Source organism: Perissodus microlepis, chromosome 11, assembly GCF_051167445.1.
Source record: "Perissodus microlepis isolate ML-2025 ecotype Zambia chromosome 11, ASM5116744v1, whole genome shotgun sequence".
NCBI lineage: Eukaryota > Metazoa > Chordata > Actinopteri > Cichliformes > Cichlidae > Perissodus > Perissodus microlepis.
The window spans coordinates 9,728,272-9,746,519 of NC_140471.1; the positions used below are offsets into that span (position 1 = coordinate 9,728,272).

Below are 18,248 nucleotides of genomic sequence, written 5' to 3' on the forward strand. Positions count from 1 at the left end.
AGGCCTCCTATTAGTGCGTGCACACACACACATACAGTCCCATATAGATACACACATATCCCTGCTCCAATACTGTGGCAGTGATACGTTTTTATGTAAGCCTGCTGCAAACACACAGTCAATATGAAACTCAGGCTCCTCTCCTTTTTCCTGCAGCTCACCTAGTTTTTCATGCGTTTTAATATAACTTGAACATGTTTAAGTAATTCTATACACAGTCTATTTTATAAAGTAAACAGTGACATTAGCATTCATCAGCTGGATGCAAATAATCTCTGTGACAAGTGTGATTTCATCAGCAGCCAACACAAGCAGGAAGACAACATCCACTTATTGGCACAGAGACTTTGCACTGTATGCATTTTCAATGAGAATGTACATGAGCCACATGTTTGAGAGGAAACGCATACAAATAGGTGTAACTCAAATTTAAACAGCAATAGGTTATATTTCACATTGTAACACACACAGAGAGCCAGATGAAGAGTATACAGAGTGTGTGTTTTTACCTCAGGAGCTCCGGCCACGTTCAGCTGCAGCATGCCTTTCCTGTCCTTCTCGTCCAAAGCAGAGTACTGGATGGACTGCACCTGATTAAAGTTAGCTAAGTGTGTGGGCTGCAGAGACAAAGGCAGAGTCACAGTCATTAAATACATCTGGAAATAGTCAAAAAGAATCTTTAGATATTTAAAGCATAAGAATTATAAGAAATTATTCTGCATTATATCCTGTAACGTTTCAAGCAAAAATGAAAATGGATGTCAGTCAGCTTGCAGCACTGGATTGTATTGTCTTCCTCAAGTTTCTAACATTGCTTACCATGAAGCACAGCATCAGTGAAACACATGGCATGTGAACTAAGTGAAAGCGTCAGAAATATGACTGCTGCACTAAGCAAAGAGGAGCTTTCTCAGCGTCAAACCATGTCTAGACAGAAGGTCTCTAAGGAGGCTGTGCACAGCACTCTAAAACTTTATCAGCTGTATCCAAAGTACAGGCAAAGTGACCACAACATCAGAAGATCAATACATCAAGTTTGGTTCACTGACAGATAGAAAAGCAACTTCATAACAGACACTGCCTTTAAAATATTAAAAAAAATGCAAGACTCCAGTCAGAAGAGTAGTGCAGAAAGAAGATCTCTTCTCATCTGCACAAGTTGAGGTCTATAAACCGTTTCTCAGGAGGGGAAACACAACAAATGCTTGGTTTGGCATTGCAAAAACTCCTACAGTATTTACTCAAAAATCAAAAGTTTGACATGACTGCAGTACCTCACTTTAGCTGCACAGCGTAGGCCTACTTACATGAAGGCAGGGTGTAGTAAGGATGTGCTGAAGAGAGTTATTATAGTTGTGTATTTTCTAATTGGTTACTATTTTTATTGAGCTTTGACTTTCTGTCTGTAGTTTAGTTTCAGTTGATTTCCCGAGTGGGCTTGTTTGTTTAGTTTAGTTTTAGTTTCACTGTTTTAACAGTCTTTTTTAAAATATTACTGTATGTATAGAATACACCAGAGGTAGGATTTAGGAATATCAGTATAGGTATTAAAATAAAAAGACATAACTTTTTGAAAAAGGTTGACTCGCATTCTTGTAAATATCCAAAGTCTCAATAAACATGTCCATTAAAGGCTCAAGACAAGTTGTAATAACAAATTAACAAGGACTAAAACTAAGGCTATTGTTTCTATATTTTTATTTTATTTCAGTTTTCCCACTAACAAAAACATATTAGGTTGTTTTTGAAAAGTTTATTGTTTTTATCTTTGTTAACTAGAATGCTAGTTTTAGTTTTAGTTTAGTTTTAGCTAAATATAAAAACATTGGTGCTAAAGCAAACAAAAATATAGAGAAGAACACCACAGAGTGTCAAAATTCAACTTTGAGGGTGTTTTACTGACGACCCTGTGAACAGGGCGAAGCGGCACTCCATTCCTCAGAGATATGCTAAACCTTCTGGTTTTAAAACAAACAGACATTTTCAGCGTGTGACCTCAACCCCATTAATAATTTAAGGGGTTCTGAGAGAGACAAGAACTTCTTAAAATAATAGAATTGGACGAACTTGAATCCACATTAGCCAGAAAGCATCAAGTCATTAAAGCAAAAGAAGTGTAAATAAACTTTTTGCTTAAAATGTGAAGTTGATCATTTATGATTTATTTAAAAAAAAAACATATTAAAGTTAAATCTTCACTTGTTGTCTCAGATTGGTGCTTTTTAAAAATACATTTTCATTAGTTATATATTCTTCAATGACTGCCTATATTTTTACTTACTGCCAATAACAGTTAGTAATGTTATTACAGCTAGAGGTAGAGCAAGTCATCTACCAACTGGAAGGTTGGTGGATCAATTCCCCGGCTACCATAATCATGTCCTTGAGCAAGATACTTAACCCAATGCTGAAAACTGTTCTGTTTTCCTAATCCAACTGTGATCTGCATGCTGTTTCCCAGCTTTTTCCAATCTAACTGTCTTTTCCGACCTATTCTAACTTGAGATAAGTGAGGAGATGAGAAAAAAAAGAAAAGAAAAGAGGCAAACCAGTAGAGGGCAGTATGGTGAACTGTTACTGTGACCTTACACCTAAGGCATACAGCAGTACACAGAAGTGCTGGAAGCCTTCTAAAGAGGCAGGAAAAATAGAGAAGTAATGCTAACTTTCTGTGGTGAGTTGTCTGTGTGTACACTCACCGTTGAGCCCTTATCTGTGAGGTAGCTGATTCCTTCCTCTGGTCCGATAGCTAACTCTACTGATATTACCCAGCTAGACTAGAGGGGGAGGAGAGACACAGTGCAGAAATGTAAATTTTGACACATAGCTCATATTTCATCACATCATGTACTTACACAAATTTTACAAAAGCTCTAATATACTCCTCTGTTTTTGATGTCTAATGGCATTTATAACAGAGTTAGGTTTGAAGTTAAAGTAACTGCTGCAGAAAATAAAGTAATAAGAAGAAACACTGACTCTACAAAACCTGAAATAAGTAACTGTGAAAGCAGACACTACCCTGTGCATGATAAAGAAGCTCTAGCCTCCCACCTCATGACTTTGGCTATATTTCAGTGTATGGCTAATACATTAAAACATGTCATTATTGATCTTTACATGTAACATTATCTCAATGTACCGAGAGTCCTACCCCTAAAGCGCATTTGAAGCACTCCTTGTCGAAGCGGTAGATGGGAGAAAGTATCTCAAAGAACTTGTGGATGCTCTGTTCATCATTGAGGTTAGCAAACTGCTTAAAGGTCTGCTGGATCTGCTTACGAAGAGCCTTCGGCTGATAGAGAGAGAGAAAAGGGGAAGGACAAAACACTTAAAAGAGTAAGGGCTTTCTGGGAAACAGCTGAGAACAAGCCAAGAAAAGCACAGCACACAACTGACAGGCCCCACTGTGAGTGACAACAGGAAGTTTAACTTAATTCCAGACAATCTGACTGATCAGACATTTAGCCAAATGTCCTTTCAGTCATCGGGTTTGTTTCCCTGCCAGTCAGCCAAACAGCCTGTCAGCTCTAACTCAGCCGATACACAAAGCAGGAGTCAGATGCAATTTGTGCTTTGACACCATTGTTACCAGGAAGTGGGTAGACAGTTAGTCACTAAGTGGGTTTAGATTATTATATTAGTTTAATCTCACCTTAAGGGAGTCAAGGAGGCTTTTGGGGAAAAACCTTCTCAAACCAACATCTTTCCTGAAATGAAAGAATAGTGCCACAACATTTTTCTTTGGACTAATTTACCTCAAAAAAAAAAAAAATTTGGAAGCATACACTCAAGACAGCATGACATGACATAACACAATCTTACTCTAGTAGCTCGTAGTTTGATTTCTTATCCAGGGCGTTGCCTGGCATCTCTCTGAAGAACCGCCTATATAATTCACAGAAAAGACTAACATATGAACAGGATCAACAACTAGCCTCAAGTATTCAGGACAACTTCTATATGTGGGATTTAGACAGATTTAGCAAACACACGTGACACACTCAAGTTCATTGTGGTTTGAAGTGTATCAAATACCAAAACACCTGTAATCTGTGTGTGTGTGTCTGATGAGCGCGTTCTCACCTTATTTCCAAACAGCCCAGTTTCAGTGCAACATCTTGATCCACCTGGTCAGCTATGTGTTGCATGTAATCACTCTTTACCTGAAGAGACACATGGTGTGGCAGCAGATTTTTAAGAAATATAATGAGGACTGGAAATGTCTAATAACAGCATACATATTAGATACGACGGGCATCTTTTTAAATGATTTAAAGGCATGTCTGCCTCATTTGGACATAGCAGAAATGAGGCAATCATACAGAAGACAATAAATGACAGAAGTCACTTAAGAAAACCAGACTAGTTTTCTTTCATTCAGTATCTTGTTGTGTGGCCTCACCTGGTGATAGAGGTAGTTGAGAGAAGGTTTGTCTTCAGAAAAATGGCTGAGATAACCTTTAGGAAAGTACCGTATCCGCAACTCATACCTGAGAAAGACAGCAACAATGTTACCAAATAACCAAACACACACACACACACATACATGCACAAACTCATAATCAAAAATGTGCAGTATCCAAGCTCAATAGTTGCCTGAGGACTAAAAACAGAAGGAATAAGCTCTCTCTCTCACACACACACACACTTAAAAAAAAAATAAAGTGTGTCTGGACAAACTACAAGATCATTAAAGCGATATTACTTGATTAAAAAGACGCACTGATTTCAAAGCATACAGTTTAAAATTTTAAAAATGAGGAACTTAACATGTCACATGACATCTACTGTGACAGATTGAGGCTAGCAATTTAACAGGGGTTTGTCTCTAATTGACTAATATCTGTTGACTTGGAAACTGCTGTGGTTTTACTAACTGATAAACACCAACGTTTTATAAGGTACCTTACGGTGAAGTTAATTACAACTGTTATATTCATCAATGGGCTTTCAAAGAATCTGAAGATTTTTTTCAGGGATAATGCAGAAATATCTAAAAATAAAATGCATTATTTTTGCATTATGTTTTATGCCATCAAAATGAACTTGAGTATTGCCTGATGATAGAGCTTTTTGAATTAGAAATTCTGCTTTCTGTGAAGATGGAGAGGTTAAAGTATATGTCAGTGACAAAGCAGCACTGATGCATCTGGTAGCTTGCTTGCTTTTCTCAGTCTCCATCACTTCAACAGGATGGCTGTTTGCCAACATGTGCTTAAAACTGAGTCTCAAATTTGAAATATGTAGCCTTCTGTACTCACTACATTATGTCTCGTAGACTCGTATGACCATAAAGAATAATGAGCTTCCTGCAGTTACACTTGCCAATAGCTATGTCACAGAAGCACCCAGATGGGCCATCATTGTTTATAGTGATATATTATCTAATGAGTGACATATTGCAGTGACTACAGGGGAGAGAAGTGGGTCAGGAGAGTAATGAGCTCCAAACTGCTCTGATGTTACAGGACTGTGGTTAGGTAGCAAAGAAAATCAAGGCTGAGGACTGAATGAATAAAACATGATTGTTCTATAACAAAAAGGGAATATGCCAGAGGAGATAAAATGGTGTGTTTAATAGAAAAGAGGGGAACGATGTGAAGGATGAGAGTGAACAGTGACTGAATGTAAGAGGGAGAATGAGATAAATCGCACAGGGAGTGAGAAAGGAGTGAGATAGTCGGTTCATCCCCTGGGCCACTGCTGCTGTTCTAACAATAGCTCGGCAGCAGAAACTCCTGTGGGCTTGCAGCTCTGCCGCCCTCCAAGGCAGAACTGCAACAACTGGCGGAGCTCCTCTGCTGTATGTCAGCAGTGTGAACAACTCGTTCTTGTTGAATTCATTTACATTTAATGAGTGGGTGCAACACATCACAGCAGGACAAAGGACTGAGTCTTAAGGAGAGTTAGTAACAATATCTACATCATCCACCCAGCACCAGCATAGTTTGAATCCAGGCTATAATTGGACAGAGATGCCCTCAAATAAGCAGCAACACAGAGACCAAAATGTTAGGCAGGTGCATCAAATAAATGAGAAGAATAAGACTTTATTCATTTTAATATAATACTAGGAAACCACGAGTGCCAAAAACATATCCTCACTGCATGCAACAAATTCACCTTTAACAGCCCAATTTAAGTTTTTCCTTTTTTACTGCTTGTATTAGTAGTTTAAATAGTGATTTTAAGGTGCAGTGCCTAGTTTATTGAAACCATTAAGTGATTTAATGGAGCCCATGTGTTTGCAGCAGTCAGTTGCAGCTGTTTATTGCAATAACTCCCGTCAGAGACGAGGTGGTGTCATTTTACTTTGGTTTCTGACATTATCACAACATTAAAGAAGGAAGGTAGCTACTTATTAAACCTATGCATATTTATAGACAAGCTTAAACAACAGAGATACTTTCAACCACAAGTGAGTACTGGTGCTACTTTAGGTATCCATTGATCAATATATCCTACTGGCCAGTACTGGTCAATCACAGGTATATTGGAGTCACTGTACAGACTGTACAATATGGATAGATAAATACTAAACATATGCAGAAAAAAATATGCTTGGGTAACTTAGAAATGTGTCATCACACTGCTCTGAGCAGAGCTGCTGAATAGAAACTGGAGCAGATTCAAGCAGTTACGCTGTTAACAAACTCTGAACATCTTAGCACGGTGTGCAGTTTGCCCTTAAAAAAATTTGAGGAAACGGGAAAAGTGAATGCCAAAAGAAGCAAATGAACAATATCTGAAAGCATTTCCTTAAGAAACTAAAGACTTGACACATCTCAACTGAAAATCAGCGGCAATTATCATATGAAGTGATGAATCCAAATTTGTTGTCAGTATGTACAGATGAGATGAGGAGAAAGGTATAACAGTGACTGTTTACAGCCAACCAGTGAAACATGCTTAAAGCTCTGTCATGCTTTGAAGCTCCATTTCAACCAGTGGTGTTCATGGAAAGATGACTGAAGAAAAGCACTGTTAGATATTGATCCACCATGGAGCACCATCCTCAGTGGGTGGGCAGGTGACCATATGCTGTGTGGCTGCAAAGCAGTAGGCCTGGGTTTGAGTCCGACCTGCTGCCCTTTGTCTTGCCCTCTCTCTCCCTCCCTGCTTTCCTGTCTATCTACACTGTCTCTATTGAATAAAGGCCAAAAATAAATAAAATTAATAAAATGGTCTGGCTCTTGCTTATGTATATTTAAATTTTACTCTATAGTATTTGTTAAAAAAAGTTAGAATAGTCAGAATAGTCAGAATGAGCAGTGGGAGCTAAGCACAAAACACAGAATCTCATAGTTTTACCTCCACTCTTCTTGCGGGTGCTGTTTTTCATATTTCTCCCTCACATGAGACACACCCAAATCAGGGTGTAACCAATGGAGAGCGTCCGAGCGCAAGTGGGTCAGACGGAGACCTAAAGAGGCAACACAGCGCAGTTTGTGGATCTCTGCTATCTTCTGGATTACACCCTGTGGAAACAAATGGTTGGATGAAGAAAAAGAAAAGCGAAAATCAGGGAAATAACAACAATACCGAACTATGCAGGTAAGAAACGTGTGCACGTTACCCTGACGTCTGTAGCATCTCCGTGCCTGATATTGCTAGCCCATGTACATGGTTCGCTGTTTGTCTCAAAGTAATGGAAGATCTTAAGAACGCGGTCCATGGAGCCCGGGGGTCTCTCTAGACCTCCAGCAGAGCCACTGGTGCTGGGTACACCGGGCATTCCAGACCGGGATTTAACCCCGCAACCACCCGCAGACGGGTGGTTGATGTTGGGTTCCAAGTAGGAAGACGATGCCATGCCTGACTCGGATGCTCCTGCTAGGGCTAACTGGCCATCATATTCTGAAAAGAAGACAGCAACACAGTAAGGACCCGGTACTCAAATCAACTGGTATTCTGATTTAAAATGAAGTCGGTTATCATATGAATGAAGAAAGCACTGCACACATTAGATGAAAAGGAAACTTTGGAATTTGGATTTAGAGTTGGAGCTAATGAAGTCACAGTTCTTCACGTAAACATTTCTACTAAAAAATTCTCAACCAGGGGGAAATTAGGCAGCTATAGAGGACAACTGCTAAATCAACCAGGCGGACAGCTTTTAGACTGACTGACTGCAAGTGGCTTGGTCATTCAGTCCCACCTGCAGCATAGCATGGATGGAGTCTATGCTAAGCTGCTGTCTCCATTGTGGTGTTTCTTAAAATCTAAAAGCTGTATGAGGATAATTAAACTGTTCTGGAAAAACTGGTGTCAGCTAAAAATGGCTTTGCCTCATTTTACAGAAGCTTTCTCAAGTAGTGGTGCACCAATTTGAGTTTCAATATCTCAGCACTGACAGCTCATTCTACACGATCAAGATCCTGACAGTAACCATAATTTTTCCTTAAGTCCCATTTCTAATGACAAACATTAGAAAAAAGATGTTTACCTGCTGTGATCACAGCACTATAGATTTATCCAAAGATAACAATAGCTGCCCTGATACCAATATATAAATCACAGAATATCACAATGCAGATTTCCCGTTTCCAAATTCAAAATGACAATATGAGCACAATAATAAACTTTACTATCAAAAGGAGGCAGACACAGTAATAAACCAGGCTACAATAAAAATGCTGGCTTGTCTAATAAACAAATGTAAACAAGTTATTGTCTCTCACTCTTCTTTCACCCAATATCCTTTTTTATTAGTTGCCGATTTGTTTCTCGTTCGACTGTATTTTTGTGCATGACACCCCCACCCCCCGATGCTTCCTGTGTCACACTCTCACTTCCTGGACATCCCCGCAGGGTTTTGTCGAGTCATCACCACTGCAAGGACTGCTTTCAGCTGACTGTGATTTCTGGCTATCATGTGGCAACAAATTAGGCACAAGTGGTGCGAATCAAAATTACTTCACGGCTCATTTCCAGTATTTAAAGTGTAATCTTTGACAAAATGTGAAAGTGATCTGTATCATTAACATCTACCAGATGCTGGATCACAGGCAGATTATTTCCTATCGATAAGAACCGAAGCAGAGACAGACTTATGGAGACTGAATGATGGAGATACAAGTCGTTTCAGCACTTTTAACCTGTTTGACCAGCAGCTGGATAGAAACATTTATTCTTCCCTCACTGTGAATCCAGGGTTTACCACAGCTAAAGAAAATTGGCTTTTCTGTGTTAAAATTTGTGTTTTTTAAAAATCGTTTTTCAATGATAGGGGGTTTATTTGCTCAGGGATAACCTCTGTTCGCTCAGAAGATTGCTGTATTTTCTTTTGCACACATTCTTTCCATATTGGTGGTATTAAAATCAACCTTTCAGTGACCAAAGAAGTCCCAAAACTGATATGCTACCTAGATTACATCATGCTGTACGAGGTTATATTCTGAATAGCGAAAATGCTCATTGTGTCCTTGTAATACATATAGGTCAGTGTGAAATGGTCAACCAACAAATCCTCAAGGCACGAATAAAGTAGATTAGTAGATTCGATTATAAATGCCCCTCTTACTGTCATCATCCAATTATAATTTTACTTCTGGTATTAGGATTATTACAGGGCCTGTCACAATCCTCAATAATCCCATTAATAATACCACCTTTTTTTCAATAACTGCTGAATTTATTTGATGCGATAAGTTAAAGGTAAAACATTTCGTTGCACATAATAAATATATTAGTGAGGTTTTGCAGCAAAGAACCTTTATAATCCCTCCACTGTTACTCTGACAGCAGCTGAAATTTCAAGTTTCATAAGGAGATATATGCAAATCAGCTCTGCTTTATGCTTCAAAATTCCAGGCTTTCTGAACCATTCCTTGTAAAGTATCAACCCTGCGCTTTAAAGTACAGGTATGACAAACCATTTGCTGACATTGCTCATGAAATGCTTTTGGCATATGAATCTTCTCAATTTAGTTTACTGTGCATGTTCACTGACTGAAATTACGTTAGAATGGTTTTCTGGGGTTTTTTCTTTCCCCTTTGGTTGGATATTGTGTAACTGGGCGAGCAAAGCAATGTCTTTTGTATTTTTAGTTGTGGTAAATATACACTAAAAACACTCTTAGTGCAAACCCCTGTACAGACTGTGAGCGCAGAAAGAGTTGCAGATGCAGCTGCCCAGCATATCTTCAGTTGTTTTAACAGCACTAGCTCCAGCTTTCATGCCTTGTCTCAGAGGGACATGTTAAAAAATGTATTGGGGGCATTATTTTGACTGCGAATTATTTTTACATGTAAGCAACTGCAGCATTTTAGCTACAGAATCACAAACCAAAGTCTGCGGTCTGCTGCTTTCACTCGGTCAGTCAGTAGTCAGATTAGATATTAAGTGTTCGAGCATCGTAACACATAAAACACAGGAGCAAAAATCACCTACATGCACCGATAACCTAAATACTACATACAGCTTTGCTAAATCCCGTTAGAGAAGTAAGCATACCTTCATTTCAGTGCACACATACAGCCACTTTATGATCCTCGTACTCTTACATCACATGTAAGTAGGAAATTTAGTATGAGAAGATGTATATAATGCACGATAGGTTGGAAAAAAATACTATAATGTATTGTTACAATAATTATATTAGCACACGCACGCACACGCACACACACACGTATATACATACACACTCACTCAGTGACAATTAGGGCACTTTATAACACGTATGGCTCTAAATGCAAATTAATAACCGTTTTAAAATAGGTGCCCTACACAACATAAGGTAAATGACATCATCTCTCATTTCCACCAATCTCTGCTCAGTGCAATTGCACTAAATTCCCACATGCAAGCCCTCCCACACACACACAAGCGTGAAGACATGAATCAAATCAACTAGGCCAAGTAGACAGCCAGGAGGGGTGCGGGCAGCTTCCAGACCCACCGCCCGCGCTCTCAGTGGGGCTCCACTGACTGACAGTAAGCCTGTTGAACCACAGAAGGCTGGAGTTGAGCTCAGTCCCACATCAGCAGCAGCTGGAGGACGGTTTATCTCCTTTTCTAACGGGTATCTGGGTTACTGGGGTTAGCACAACCCTGGGGAAGCAGAGGCTTGGCAGCAGTGGCTTGCCATTGCCATCTCTGTACCATTGCCTTTCTCTTTTCTTCCTCCTCACTTGTTCACATCTCTCACATCAAGCCTATCTTTCTGAAAATGTCATAATTTTTTCCGTTTACTTCCATTTCTCATGTATCAAAACTCCCAAAAGCTTCTTTCCACTCTTCATCTTTTCTTCTCATCCTCTTAAACACATCCCTTCTCCCTTCTCTCATACTTACAGACCTTTTAGCCACTGCCTTCACAAGTCCATTTGATCCTCCTGTCCTATTGAACCACCTCTCCTCCTTCCTCCCTCTCATCTTTCTCTCATCTTCAATTTCCTCTGCTTCCCCCCCTCTCCACGTATTTCTCTCGCTACTTCCAAGGATACGCATAATCTATATTAGACTGAGAAGCAGACGTGTGAAGGCTAAACATTAGTTGCAAATATTTCAACAGTTTAATACTGACAAAAAAGCAACCATATATACTACTTTAACACTAAAAGCACTTTATATAACATGTCTCATTCACATAAGCACGTTTTTTAATCTGTTTCTATCTAACACTCACACTCCAATCAGTGCATCAGGAGCAACTTGTTGTGTCTTGCAAGTACAAATACAGCAACCGAGGTTTGACTCAAGTGCTGTAAACATGGACTGACATACACTCTCATTAGACAGCGTCGGCAACTAACTAAGTTAAGTTCAGCCATTGTTGCAACTGGACCTGACGTGTAACAAATTCTGACAGCAAACAGAAACAGTACAGATCATTATGCCTGTAGCATACTGTGAAAACACCCAAAGCTCAGCGTGATGAAAAGTACAATTCATCTTGTTCAGGATACCTATATCCACTGGCATTTACCATATATGCACCTTAAGAAAGAACAGTGCACTGCATTCAAGAATAGTTGATACTGCATGATCAATTATTATGGATTTAATATTATATTCATAAAGAGCGAGAATTAAGTGAAATAAACAGCAGAAAGTACTAACTAGACAATGCATAGTATACATCTCCAATTTCTCTACTGATGCTTCTTAATACCTACTTGGTAAGGGGTGCTGTGCATAAATGCACCCCCCCTTGGTCCAGCAGAGAGGGATGCAGCCGCTGCTCTCCATTTGTACTGTAGGGGGAGCAATTCCAGGTGTGGCCACGGGGCCCAGACAAAACTACTGGGCCCTAAAAACAGCATAGAGCCTATGACTAGGGGCAGTTCCTCATTGGGCTTTATGCAACAATTAAAAAAAAATTCCAGGTAGATAAATCTGAAGATACCTGTTTAATAAAAAATCAACAAGATGTGAAAAACAGTGGGAATTTGTTGTGCTGGTGACTGGAGTCTTTTTGCTAAAAAGCTTATTGATTGTAAAAAAAATAAATCGTAGTTAAAAAAAAAAAATCAATTAGCATCCCAGAATTGAAAGTAGTGCCAGTAAAGGAAATAAACTAATAGGAGGAAATAAAGAGTGTCAAATATCTTTTGTACTGACGGCACATCAAAGAGAGAAAACACTGGCTGGCTTGCTGTCTATGCTGTAGCAGTCACTACATTAGACTAAAAGTGCAGCTGATAGAGAAGATCCAATAGCTTTTAAATAATACTGACACAGAGGTCCATCAGGGCTTCTTGTGCATAATAATCTAATTTATAAATATTTAATGTCTAATATTTGGTGAGAAAATCCAAGCTCCAATCACAAGACTGCAACTCATTTCTCCACAGCTTTTTGAAACATTACTCCACTTCAGGAGTCATCAACTTGGATTCCTGGTCTTAGTAATCAGCCGGTCTGACTCTTGCCATGTCCTTTCACACAGAAAATTTTGCAACGTAATATCTAACGATCCTCTGTCAGGAAGCTCTTTCACCCCAAGGAGACTGAGCCTCTGAGGGTAGAGATAATTCAGTAATTTGCTCAAGGACACTTCAGTGGAAGCTTCCAGAAAAAGATACTCATGACTGATGATTTCCTTCCCTATTAGGCCATCTTGTAGGCCAATAAATTCCCACAAAATATCAAATTCAGGTCATCGGTAGGGAGTTAGTGATCCAATATATCAATCCTTGATAATAAACTCAAAGGTTTCTTTCCTGCAGCCATAAATCTTCAGCCACCGGGGTTTGGCATTACACGTCAAATTTCCAGGATACAAAATAAAAGTGACAGCCCTCACTGGATACGTAGGACTCCATAAAATCACATCAAGCGATCATTTTCCAAAGGAAGGTAGCAGTTCTGTTCTGTAAATCCACAATGCTGTCCAGAGGGGATGGCAATGCAGATCACAGCAAGGAGACCAGAGAAACAGGAGTGAAAAAGACACAAAAATGTAGGGCACAGAAAATGAGCCTAGTGAGGGAGAGGAAAATAAGAGTGACTGAAGCAGGGGGGATAAAGAAAGAGCAAAGACATAAAGCTGAAAGAAATAAAAATTAGAAAAATGAGATACAGTTAGAATTAAAGATGAGTGGAAAAGAACATTTTGAGATGGGGAAAAAGAGAAGAAATAAAGCGAGCGGAATGATGAAAGAGAAGCAGAGAAACCTCAGGGAGAAGCTGAGCCTCACGTCCTCCAAAGCTTTCCCACAATGCTCAGAGCCAGCAGGAGTTAACCAGGTCAGAGCAGGTATCTGACGCTAGAGCGGGACATAAGTGAATGAAGAAAAGAAAAAAAAAAAAAAAAAAAAGAAGAGCAGGATGGAAGCAGGACTAAAAAAAGGAAAAAATATTTAGCAAGAGCAGGTTTGATGCTGTAAATCCATTTCGAAGTCAGGCAGCGGCGTGTTGCTTAGTCTTTCTTCTGTGGCGCCGGAAAAGAAGCGAGAGCAGTTACAACATAACTTCCAACCTCTCACACATACACAGATGCACCCAAACACACGCACGCGCACACACAGACTGCTCATCCAGCAAAATCTTTAAGGAGTCAAAATGAGTGCACCGAAAAGCATGAAGATCAGACTGAGTGTAAGCCAAAAAGGGTGTATTAGAGTTCCCATATGTGTGTGTGCGCGTCTGAGAGAGCGAGAGAGAGCGAGAGCGAAATGCATAGGAAATATGAAATCAAAGTGACTGCATGTCAGCAAAAAGTAAGAGTGTGCGTCTGCTGCGACCACGCTGCGAAAAAGCTGCTCGGATTGCTAACAGGCACAACCATGGAGGGGAGGGGGATGTTGGTGTGTTTGCAGAGGTGTGCGTGTGTGTAAGGCAGGGGGGGGGGGGGGGGGGGGGGGGCACACGGAAGAGAAGCAGGGAGAAAGATAGATATAAACATTGTAAATGAGACTTGATGCAGTGGAAAGTAGGTGAGCTGATTGGACAGAATGCTAAAAAGGACCCGGTGACTTTAATAAACAATTCATATGAACACACAAACCTGTCACACACACACACACACCCACCCACGGTTTTACCAAGATTAGTGATTAGCCACTGAAAACACACATTCCACTCTCCTACCACTTACGACATTTGTTTGTCTACATTTCTCTACACCATCCCTCCCCCTTTTGACTCTGCAGCCCTCAGCAGGTCTACACTGCCCTCTGTCCACGCTCTCCTCCTCTCCACACATATTTCACCTGCTCCTGCAGCCTGCGAGCTTCACTGGCAACAGAGCACTCCAACATTCAATCCCTCTAATGTGACAGCGCACAAGATGTTGTGAACGCTTTACAGCTAAGCTTCTAGTGGCTAAGCGCTGCAAGCAATTACTCACCGAGTATGCCCAGCCACACAGGAAACGTGTTTAAATGCTAGGATTTCTACTTTACTTTTTTTATTGAACAAAAAAGTAAACCAAATAGAATAGCACAAACATTTTTAGTTAGTTAATTCTGCAAATATATCAAAAAGGCAACTTTTTGTGTTTAATATTCAGAAAATAAAATTATTACAATAAATTCGCAAACTTATTTTGTCTTTTTGACATACATGTATCCACTTTTCAGACCATCACAGTTACCGCCACTTTATTAGGTATACCTGATTAAGACTCTTAATTAATGTAATGTCAACAGAGGCTATGAAGTTCAAACTGAGCACCAGGATGGAAGCAGAAGCCCACATCGAATGCCACTCGTACTAGCTAAGAACAGGAAACTGAAGCTACAATTCTCTCTCGCTCACCAAATTAAATAACAGAATAATGGAAAAAAAATTGCCTGAACTGACGAGCCTCTATTTTTGATGCAATATTCAGACGGCTAGGTCAAAATTTGGCGTCTCCAGCATAAAAGCAGACATCCATCCTGCCGTGTATCACAGGTTCAGGCTGCTGGTTGCGGTGCACAGTAATGTTTGTCGTACCAACTGAGCAATGTTTAAAAACCACATCCGACCTGAGAATTGCTGCTGACCATGTCCATCCCTTTATGACCACAGTGTACCCATCTTCTGATGGCTGCTTCCTCAGATTAAGACATCACAAACCTCAAATCATCTCAAACTGATTTCTCCATAACATAAGTTCACTGGCCACCACAGTCACCAGATCTTAACCCAGTAGAGTACCGTTGAGATGTACTAGAATGGGATATTCACATCATAGATGTCTGCAGCCACTGCGTCATTATGAACCAAAATCTCAGAGGAATGTTTCCAGCACCTTGTTGAATCTATGACACAAAGAATTAAGCCAATTCTGGAAGCGAAAGGAGGTCCTAGCCAGCACTAACAATGTGTGCGTAACTAATGCAGTGGCCGGTGAGTGCATTTCTAAAACTTGGCTCTGGATACATGCTGTGCAAACAGAGAGGAGAAAGTGTAATGCTACTACTGCAAAGAAATGACTTGGGATCTTTCTGTTTTATGTTTTTTGCATCATATCACTATTTGACTGTTACAGGACAGAAACTGTGTCCAAAAGGTGTTATAGAGGGAGTTTACCCTGTGCCATTATCAGCCACAAAGGTTACATTCTGCCAGTCTGCACGCTGGATGGTTTATTGTTGTCGTTTTCCAGCAAACTGAGGAAGCTTCATGTGATTACAGGTTTGTGCTAACTTCAACTTTAGCATTAGAGAACTCCCAGAGTTAAGAAATGTAAATTTTGTTTTGGTCTTTCTCAGCTCAGAATATTCAGCATCCTGCTTGTAGACATACAGTAGGATCAACAGTTACCTAGCAACAGCTATGGAGAGATACTGGTGCTAAGGGCTATAAAATGTCTCATCTATACCTTTAAAATTATTCCGCTCAACTTCAAACCGCTCCGTGATGCAGTAACACTGGCCTTGTTTAAGTCTGGGATAATATCAAATAACATCTGATTTAAAAATAAAAAGGAAAAAGCAGAACAGCACCTCTGTACAAGTGCTCTAAACCAAACTATGTACAATATCCACTTTTATTCAACAAAAAGGTTGCAAAAGGAAAATATATTCAAAATAAAGCTGATAAAACCATTCATGTACTGTATACTTCACATATTAGCCTGCATTGTTTATACTGGCTTTAAACATTTTACATGATTTAAACAATGTTTAAAATAAAGCCTGCTGATATATTTTAGCCAAATAATGGTAAATCCTTACCAACATACACCAGTATGAAAATATCTTCTACAGAACAGAAAAAGATGTTTGGAGTAATTTACAAATCATGTCATAGTTTTTCCAGCAGCATATGCTACATCACAGCTGAGCAGGGCGACAAACACTAATTTGCTCACCAGTGTGTGAAATAAAAAGCTAGAAAGTTAATAAAGAAAGGGCTCCACGATTTTACTTTTTTTGATAGAACATGAGTATGTATTTAAAAAATACACATCTAGGAAATTTGACAATACCTTGATATTACTTTTTTTTTTTTTTACTTTCACAGAATTGATTCCTAAACTCAACTAAACTCAATAGTTTTTTTAATTCCTATCATTAGTTGATAGAAAATAGACATAATACCTTCATATATTGAAAACAATTCAAATTGTACTCACCGGCATAGTATGATATTCTGGAAATGTCTGCGAAAAGAAAGAGAGAGGGAGAAAAAAAAAAGTCTTAATTGATAACTTTGTGAAAACGACTCAGTGACATACATCCTGCATTATTCTTGCTACAGCACTCAGCTGTAAATGGGGTAGATATTCTCTAAAACTTGTCTGTGACCAAAACCACAAAATTAGCACATTTTAAAGCCATTTTTCTCTGCATCCCATTCAGTACTTGACAGAAGATGATTTTTCATGCATGGATAACTTGAAACTACTTTAACATTTCAGAGGTACTGTACAGCAGAATAAAGAAAAATAAATTAAGAGACAAAATAAGACTTAAGAGCTTGACAGGTAAAAAATAAAACAACAGATAACATTACTACCAAAGGTTTCACCAGAGAGGATGCTGACTACTCCAAAAGTCCCAATTTAACTGAATAAAATTCCCATTTTAATTCTGAACACACAAAAATGAATTTCTAATCATGCTCATCACATTCACTTCTTTACACGTTTGTCAGCACTGAGCACACAGCAGCAGTGATGAATGAAGAGGATGTGATGTGAGCTGCGTTCCAGACGGATGGAGCGAGGCGAGAATCATGACTTGGCAGAATATATCTGCGCTGTCGTGCTATAACAGCTTCACCTCCAGCTCACATTCAAATCTCAATCTGTCCCCTGACCTCTCTGCCTAACGCTCCTCTCTCCCATACTTTCACTCTCTAGATTCTCATACAACAATGAAACCAAACTGAACATTATGCAGAAATGTCCAACACTCTGAAGCTAAGCTGACATCGGTTACTAAGCAACAGACAACAGGACTGTGGTGCTAATAAGGATGCTGGGGCTTTGTCTTTATAATACGTGTAGGGAAAAAAAAGGTTAGTCCTAGTTCCATACAGTTTTATGTTACTTTGTATCAACTTGACGCACATCAGGGTTCAGGTATGTACTGTGTTACAGTCTCTCCAGAAAATTGTGTTGAGAAGCACGTCACCAACCTGCATTTAATAAAGCTATAACCAATTAGACTGGGATGAGTAATTGTTGGCTTCATTAATAGACATTTTTAAGCTGGAGGTGTGCACTGATTCAATATTAAGGACTCACTTTAGGCTGTGTGCAAGCTAAATATTTTTATTTTTATCAGTTGCACAAAGGAATTAGATGAAGTGGCCACAGATGGAAAACAGCTAAATCATTTTTGGTTGGTACAGCTTCTTAGTA

The 18,248-nt window shown here is 39.4% G+C and overlaps 1 protein-coding gene across 20 annotated transcripts in view; it reads right to left on the reverse strand.

Moving 5' to 3' along the window:
* The window catches only part of LOC146377262 (focal adhesion kinase 1-like), a 69,953-nt gene that overhangs the window by 42,224 nt on the left and 9,481 nt on the right, over positions 1 to 18,248 (reverse strand). For 7 of the 20 annotated variants that reach the window (XM_084945019.1, XM_084945018.1, XM_084945012.1 and 4 more), the window contains exons 1-10: positions 12,124 to 13,604; positions 7,580 to 7,860; positions 7,315 to 7,481; positions 4,406 to 4,493; positions 4,087 to 4,166; positions 3,826 to 3,888; positions 3,656 to 3,710; positions 3,155 to 3,295; positions 2,700 to 2,777; positions 510 to 617 (exon numbers count right to left, since the gene is read on the reverse strand). In XM_084945019.1, the coding sequence (XP_084801145.1) occupies positions 510 to 617; positions 2,700 to 2,777; positions 3,155 to 3,295; positions 3,656 to 3,710; positions 3,826 to 3,888; positions 4,087 to 4,166; positions 4,406 to 4,493; positions 7,315 to 7,481; positions 7,580 to 7,860; positions 12,124 to 12,196 (1,134 nt within the window). In that variant the 5' untranslated portion in view covers positions 12,197 to 13,604. The other 13 variants (XM_084945032.1, XM_084945029.1, XM_084945028.1 and 10 more) reach the window with 6 other exon arrangements.